Here is an 8,859-nt window from a genome sequence, read left to right on the forward strand (position 1 = left end):
CACTCCTGCATACTCCAAGTTGATTTCATTTATTAGGTTTATACTACTCAAATATAGGTCTTAGCCCTTACCTGATCAGTGAACAATCATCTTAGTTAAAATAGTAAAAACTAAAAGTAAAGAAATAATCTTGCACGTATGGATATTATCTTCATGTTGTGCCTATGGAGTATATGAAATTAGATACATCAACCCGAAGCCAATCAATGAAATAAAAGAATAAAATCTCCTTGACCTCCTCGTAGAGCTTCTTCAAAGCCAAAAGCCATCTAGTAAGGGCCTCTTCCGTTCTCTTCCCTCCATGCCTAGCGTATCTGTATACGGATTATAAGCTTGTATTGTACACTTCACAGGGGTAGTTTTTTTAGCATGCCTAGCTACATAAATCAAATGGTGGATCGCAGTCATCACATTAATCAGAAAATCAGAATTCTTTTTTTAGATAATGGAAATCAATCCGGTCTCTACGTTCTATATGGATACATAGCCAAAGAAAATCAGAATTACTTGCCTAAACTGAGTATAAAAATCAGATGTCAAAGTCAATTTATAACTCACTATAAGCCTTCTGTATGTTGTCATATACAGTGAAGCAATTGAAATATCCAAATATGTGAGAAATCATAAATATGGATTATACAATACAGGGCTCCCTGTATTGTCCATTGAAGTAGGCCATATCTAGGAGATGATTGACCTGAATCACATTAAGGCTCACAATTGACATAAATTCAGCAGTAGCCTGTCAATTGATTATCAGTGGCATAATGCCTTATAGAAATATAGAATACATATCTTTAACAATTAGTTTTTCATGTTGGGCTAGGCTATTTATGATCAGTCAAATCTCAGATGTATTCTTTTGAACCCTAATGCATGAATTTATACATTTTTAAGTAAAATGTGTGAAATTACATAGAAAATACATAAGTCTGGTACTGAGACATATATACATTTATATACAAAATTAAAATACAATACAAAATACATGTCTACATCTATCGATCAGGTTGAAATACAGAAGTCTGGTACTGAGCCATATGTATTGCCCCTAATCGATATCGATATGTGGGTTACTATTCTTGCACTTATTGGAAAAATACAATGTAAAAATAATGCAATGCCATCATGGCTCATCTTTCAATCATGTCTGACACATATACGCATTTAGGCAGTATGCAATAACAACTTACCACCACATATAAATCCACATCCTGGATAGGCATGGAGACATGCTCATCATCTAAGGATTTCATGTGGTCCTGCTCCTCTGCCTCTATGTCTGAAGTTTGGGTAGCCTGAAACAATAGAATTGTTAAAACCAAACATAAGACAGTCTAATTAGTTCACCATCAGTTGCCATACTGATTAGTCCACCAATTCTCCTTGACCTTTGTCAAGTGCACCTTCGTACCCACAACAATTAATTCACATAGAAATTCCATTGAATATCTTGCAAACGAATGAAATTGTACATAATGACTTCTAGAGGAAAAGCATAATCACTGAATAAAGGAATCATTTTTTTTTCTTGAGAGCAAGAATAATGTATCTTGTTTGTGTGGATATGTTATGTACCTTGTTAGTAAATATATAAGGAAATCAAATATTCACAATAGTTCGACAAAGTCATAGTAACATCAAGAATATTTTCTACATATCGCATACCTTTTCTATCTGTGGTAATCGAAGTCAGGTATATAACCTCCAATCAAATACATGACTAAATTAAGAAGTACATCAATTAGGATAGCTAGAAGCTACAACGCAATTATGCAATAGGTCGACCTACCTCAGAAGAATAATCCACTTGCAAATGAGAATAATCTTCACCTAAAGGCCATGTACTCAACCCCAAGTGCTACATCAGGTACCTCGGAAGAACAATATAAGAGTATGCCCTAACAGAAGTAAAATAAAACCATTTTTACTCCACGAATAGCAATCCCCAATCACCAGCATCCACAAAATAGCATGAAAATTTTGTCATTGCAGAATTTTGCAGTATAGGGCTTCCTACATTATCCATTGAAGCAATCTGAGGACTGAGGAGAAATATAATACATAATAGCGATTGTTGCAGAATAGAGACCTGCAAATACAAGACACTCTTATGCATTAGTGCAGTCGCTACCTCAACATGGCCACTGCAAGGCACTATTTAGATCAACAACAAATTCAGAAAATAGAACTAATGGGGAAACAAGAATGCTACTTTGAGACGATTCGGGTCTGACCAGCATGGCGCATGAAAGCCAGATGGAAGAACACTGGAGGCTCAATGGAGTTGCGATGGAGGCGGACCAGCGAGGCGTGTTGGGCAGCAGGTCCGATGGAAGGGCGGACAATTGTACCCCAAATTTTTTACAATCTACTGTGATTTAACAAGTAAAATATTGTTTGATAGTTCAAAACACCCATTCTTAAGCACAAAATCATGCTTTCCAATAGTATTATAAAATTTTTCTTAGCTATTTTGTTATTTCTATAATAATCATTTTTATTTGCACTAGTAACCCATGTTAGCACTTCATTTTTTTCTCAATAGACGATGCTTTGGTAGGTCTGTACCCCCATCATCGAAATCCTGCGTCCGCCACTGTATATCGATATGAATGTAACTTATCAAACACAACTAGTTATGCGTAATTAAGTATGCTAGCACGAATCCTATAAAAACCAATTCAATGGCTAAAAAAACCCGACTGTAGTCAACCAAAAAACGTGTCGCCAAAAATTTAGCAAAACCTTTGAAATATTTGACCGTTCGTTTATTATTTTTATTTTTTTTACAAATCGGATTCTTCCGGAGTTGAGCATATCACAAGTTACACCTCCAAATCTCCGAAATTCGCATCCGCTCCCCCGCATTCTTCCCTTCACCCGCTCAGTTCGGCCATCTCCACAATCCCCCACGCCCCGAGAAAACCCTAAACCCCCCAACCCTCGCCGCCGGCAACCGCCGCCGCCATGTTCGGCACCCCGGCTTCGTCGCCCCTATTTGGGACCCCCTCCACCACCCCGGCATTCGGCGCCCCTTCCTCCACCCCTGCATTCGGCACGCCCTCCACCAACCCCGCCTTCGGCACCCCTTCCTCCACGCCGGCGTTCGGCGCGCCGTCGTCCACCCCGTCCTTCGGCACCCCCTCCACCGCGCCCGCGTTCGGGACCCCGTCCTCGACCCCGGCGTTCGGCGCGCCCTCCTCGACCCCTGCCTTCGGGGCGCCCTTCTCGACCCCGGCGTTCGGCGTGGCGCCGTCGCCGTCGCCATCGCCGTTTGGGTTCCAGCAGCAGATGACGCCGTCCCCGTCGCCGTTCGGGTTCGCCGGTGGGGGCGGCGGGCAGATCACCACCCAGATGGCCCCCGTCGCGCCGCTCCCGCTCTCGCCCTCCGACCGTGACATCCAGGTCCGCAACCCTAGCTGAAATCTTGGCCTTCTTTTGTTGTTTGAACACCGAAACGGCTCACAATTTCGGTGCTCTCTGATGCCTGAAGGCTATCGTGGATGCGTACAAGGAGGATCCTGGAAACCCTCGTTATGCTTTCAGGGTGAGATTTTCCTTCTAGCTGTGCTCCCATTTATGCTCTGGGAATGAGCCTCGGATTTGATGTGATTTGGTTGACTTGTTGGTCTCTTTATTCCGGCAGCATCTGTTGTTTAGTGTTACAGAGCCTTCACAACGGGTGAAGCCAGTTGCGGCATCTGATGTAAGGAATTCGATAAATGTTTTAATTAACTTTTTAATTTTCTTTTGTGGTGCTTTGGTTGGATATACTAATATGTATTTGCTACTTTGTTGATGTAGATCATGTGGGCAGAAGCTATGGGGAAGCTTGAGGGCATGGATAGTTCGGATAGGGAGAGGCTGTGGCCTCAACTCGTGCAGGGATTTAAGGATCTTTCCTACCGGCTTAAGGTTCGGCATTTAGATTGGATACCTTCTATCTGAACTCAGTGAAGAAATTATATTTTAAGATAAATCGCTTATTTTCTTTATCCTCAGTATATGGCTACAGAATGTATGCAAGTTTTAACCAGTGAAGTTGATTAAAAATGCTAACATGTGATTTATAATTGCGTTGCATTTTTTTTTTAATACCGCAGTAGGGTAAGATTTTTTCTCGGAGATGTCAAGTTGCGTTGACAAGCTGACCACATTTGACTATTTCGCCTAGAAAATGTTTGTGTTTTTCAGTTTTTTTTCCATTTAAATTCATTTCCTACCCAACTTCTGGATCAAACCTTGATTTCTTTCTGTGGGAGGTGACTTTGAACAAAATGGTAATGCCTGCTAGGCTGCTGAACTATTTCAGAAACAAAACATTTTGTTTTATCATACTGGCTGCGTTATACCCTCCTTGAAATGTATGGTGAACTGGTGACCTGAATTAAATCAACTAATAAATGTCATGCATGTTGATGTATTGCATACATGCATATCTGTAGTATTTTGTTTACTGATATATTTTCTGAGCATATACATACTTTTCTAATAGGGGATGGTTTCCACTAGCTAAAATTTAGATGTTCAATTCTCCAGATTTAATTTTGAAGTATGGCAAGGGACTTGTGGATCACAAGTGCACAAGATATTTTTTTATGTCAACTTTTTCATGCAAGTGGTTGGCTCTGTATCTAGGTTACCAGATGACACCCTGCATGTTCTTGTGGGATATTTATGTATACACTGCAGTTGCAAAACAACAATATATGGATTGAAACTTGTAAATTTGTTGAGAAGTACCTAAAATCGAACATCCAAACATTGATTAATATGGGCTAGGAAGATTAGGTGATAATCTGAAGCTTGAAAAGCACAATCTAAGGGTGAGAAAGATTAGTGATGGTGCAATTTCAAGTGGTAGCTTTATAGCAATAACTACCACTAAGTGGGTTTCAACTGTATAGTATATATAGATAGATGTGTTTACATACACTTCTGCTGCTATCTAGTTATCATCCTACAAGTGGTAGGGGTTGGGAGTGAAAAAAAAGTGAAGTATAAAAAATTATAGCATTTTAAATAGCTTAAAGCTTTATGTATCCGAGTCATAATGTTAGGGGACTTATACTTCGGGCATCTGCACTGGCTAGAGAACTAGCGCGCATGTCCCGCTCGGCCCTGTCGCTATACACATTAGTTAGCCCCGATAAGCAACATGGCTGGTATGGACACGATCAACTAAGCGACCAATTCGGCCACGGCCCAAGTGACAACATATGTAAATGCATGGTTGGCATGGCTAAAAATTTAGTCAAAATTTTCAAATTTAAAATTCAATGTTATGTTAAAAAAGCTTGGTCAAACTTGTTGACGGTAAAAAAATACACACATACACTACATCATGGTTATTAAGGCGTCGCTATAGCGTCGTGGCGTTCCCAGAAGGGCATGGCGTCCTTCCGCCATAGGCTACCTCCGCCTTACAGGCATAAACTGAAGGAAAGAGGGTAAGAGCAGAGGGGAAAAGTCTGTTGTCTTGCTGCTGGTCCTCCCTACTCCCTTGCATCGCCCTCTCCCTTTCTTGTGCTGATGGGGAGTACAGGGAGATCAAGAGAGGCACCACCTGCGGCTGCTGTGCCACATGAGAGAGAAAAGGTGGAGGAGAGGAGGCTGCTGGCTGCAATAGAGGAGAGAAAGGGTAGGATGATGGTGTATGTGGTGTATGCTTGCTGCATCGTGCACAAGGAGAGAGAAGAAAGGTGGAGGAGAGGAGCCTGCAGTAGTGCTGCACAATGGGGGAGAGAGATCTAGATGAAGGTGAGGTGACGGCTGTTGGGAGGGAAGCTGTTGGGTAGGGTTAAAATGTTGTTTGCTAGGTTAAGAGAGTAAAGTATTTGGACTAGGCTAGGTAAGTGCTACTATTGGGCTGGGCTGTGGTGAATAGAGTACCCCATTAGTATTTTTAGGGCCCATATTACTTAATACTTTCTATTTTTTCAATGCACTTAAGGCGTCGTCACGCCATACGCCTTATCATTATGGCAGTAAGGCGGTGGTGGGTCGCCATACTTCGCCATACCGCCTTAATAACACTGCACTACATGCATGCATGCACGTACCGTGTCAATTCTTAAACTGCAATTAGCAACTAATTACCTCAATATAACTTGAGTCCTTGCAAGTTCGCTGTTCGTGACACATACAACAGCACACATGGCCTAGTAGGCCCATCCTCGTATGCATCAGCCCGTGCTGGAATTGTGTGCCACGAACGCATCTAGCGCGTCCGCACCGATTAGTCTTTTCGATAATTTTATCCCTCTTATTATTGAATTTGTAACTTCTCTTCAAGTCTACATGTCCTTTTGACAAACTGATGTAACTCCTTACTGGCACATGACGTGTTGCATTCATCAAATTGTTGAAATGCTGGTGTATCCCTTGGAAATAACAAAAATGTAGCAAGCATAATGCTCTGCAATAATTGTTTTAGCACATTTTCTTTGTGATTAATTTCAATTGTTTGGCCTGAACTCAAGTGATTCAGGGTAGTCCTGACATCAATTCATTTTTGCTCATTTGTGTGTGCAGCATTATAGTTCTCATAAATCGTTTGATGGTGGTAAAACTGGACTGCTTTAAAGTGTCTGTGCAATATCTTTACATTGAAGTTGGGCTTTGCATGGTTTTTAAATTTGAATCAATATCTGTGTTTCCGTGCTATATTTTATTTTATAGGATGCTTGTAAAAACCTTTACCAAGATGAAAATATGGTGCTGTACTGGATGACTTCTTTATACCACATGCAAATATGACGTGTGGTTGGAGATAAACCTATATTTTATAATTCAAATGACCAACAATTTATCCGCTACCAGCAGTAGATAAAAGATCTATTGGCCGACTCTTTTTGGTGGTTGCACTCCCTGGAGACATAAGATTGTACTTCGTATGCATTTGTTGTATGTCAAGCCATAGATTGTTGTCCGTTCCTGTTTTATTTGGGTACTTTTAGCCACCTCCATTTGCATTTCTTGTTTGAAAAAAATATATGAAAAGATGTCAGTAATAGTCATCGTTCTACACTAGTCCATTTGCTTTTATTGTTTGCAAAGAAAAAAGGAAAAAGATTTAGTAACAATCACCACTCTACAGTAGTTGTGCATTTGTCAGTCCATGAAATACATAATTCTCATTGACCAGACCTGTTGACTCTACAGCCCTTGTTTTTCTGTGCACAGCTTCAAGATGGAGTTCTTGTCTCAGATTCTGATAGATTGAGCATGACACGCGACAATGTTAAAAAGGTATGACTTCATACAAGTAATTTTCATGTGCACCTCCCAAGAATCATTTATCTCGTGTAACAAAGATTCAATTATAGTTGCAAAGACATTTCCAAGCTGACACATACCCATGGATCCAACGGCTGAAGCAGCAAGAGTTGGTTATTGAGAGACGCCTCTTAAGGGTGATATTTCTTCTCTATGTTCATTTGAAAATGGCGGTGGGAATTCATTGTTCATGGCAACGTTTCTAACTATTGTCATTTTTGAACTGGTAAAAAAGATAATGAGAATAGTGGAGGCATTAGAGAATCGGGGTTATCGTATTCCACTAACGAAGGAGGAAGCTGATCTGTATGAACGACTGGCTGTTATAGCAAAGCAGGTTAGTTTTCTTTTGCCCTCATATTATTTCTAATTTTGGCTGGTTAGTTTTCTTTTGCCCTCATATTAGTTCTTTATATTGAATCCTTTGTGTACAGCTAAAAGGACCCACTGGTGATCTGCACAGGAGAGTTTATAATCTTCTTTCAACTTCTCGCCTTCTTGCTAGTGCTGGTGGCACTGCTGGTCCTATCTATATTCCTAGCTCAGCGAAAGTTGACGAACAGAGTGTTGCTGAGCTTCTTGAGGTATCTTATGTGTGGGACTGATTTGATTCCTTTGTATTTGATTTTTAGATGGCAGGCCTTGTTTCATCTCAGAAGATGTAACGTTCTGCATTATTACAGGCCTTACAACAACAGACGGAAGCTGTTGCCAAGTTGGGCAATGTGATGAAAAGAGATACAAGAGACTTGGAAATAATACTTTCGGAAGACACGGACATGGCAGAAGACAGTGTTGGGAGAAGGGCATTGAAGATGTATAACTAAACCAAATTCTTCATTCAATGCATTGACATAAGCAGGAGATCCTTCTTTGGTCAAGGGTTTAGAGTGTCGGAAAGATGGCAGCCAAACGAACGTTTGACCTTAAACGTCTACCGTTGCAAACGACTAAACGAGAATTTGTTCTGTTTGGAAGGGCCATAGTGGAATTGGCGGTTTGTGTTTTGGTGACGGCAAAAACAAGTCACCAGTGTGACAAAATCTGATGTTGGCTGTGGCAGTTGTGTAAACCACAGCCACCTGCTAAGCCCTCTTAAATTCGTGAGTTAGTCAGAGATCGATTGCCTGCATGTAACACTTGTATAATGACATTTTAGATTATTTAGATGAGCGTCTTTGCGGACTAGATCCGATATATTGTCGCAGATTGTTGTAGGTTTAAACGGAGCTTAGTTTGGTGATGTGCCCGGGAGGCTGCATGCAAGGTTTCAAAATGCGAAGAGCTAATCGAAATTCATGGCTTTAACTGATTTGAGCTGACTCGAATCGGTAAATTGGTTACGAATTTAGTAGAATAAAAAGGTAAATTTGAATTGTGAGATTCGAAAAAGTTCGGAAGATTCCTATAAACTTTCAATACGACCTCATCTTTTGGCTTTGCTTAAGCCAAAATTTGAATTTTCAACTTTAAATTTGAAGTTAATTTTGAGGTTTTTTCGTTGTAATTTATTCTTCAGCATTTGTTTTTAGATCGCTAAGAACACATATATAAAAGTTTTATTTACAAATTATTTTC

General features: G+C 40.4%; 1 protein-coding gene across 1 annotated transcript; it reads left to right on the forward strand.

Annotated features, from left to right (window-relative positions):
• The first annotated feature begins 2,867 nt into the window (after positions 1 to 2,867).
• LOC4342961 (nuclear pore complex protein NUP54) lies at positions 2,868 to 8,593 on the forward strand. Its single transcript, XM_015789320.3, has 9 exons — positions 2,868 to 3,408; positions 3,497 to 3,550; positions 3,650 to 3,709; positions 3,808 to 3,918; positions 7,189 to 7,254; positions 7,332 to 7,418; positions 7,517 to 7,618; positions 7,716 to 7,865; positions 7,965 to 8,593. Exons 1-9 carry the CDS (start codon positions 2,971 to 2,973, stop codon positions 8,106 to 8,108), a joined length of 1,212 nt encoding a protein of 403 aa, XP_015644806.1. The 5' UTR covers positions 2,868 to 2,970; the 3' UTR covers positions 8,109 to 8,593.
• Positions 8,594 to 8,859: the final 266 nt, after the last annotated feature.

Source organism: Oryza sativa, chromosome 7, assembly GCF_034140825.1.
Source record: "Oryza sativa Japonica Group chromosome 7, ASM3414082v1".
NCBI classification, from domain to species: Eukaryota; Viridiplantae; Streptophyta; class Magnoliopsida; order Poales; family Poaceae; genus Oryza; species Oryza sativa.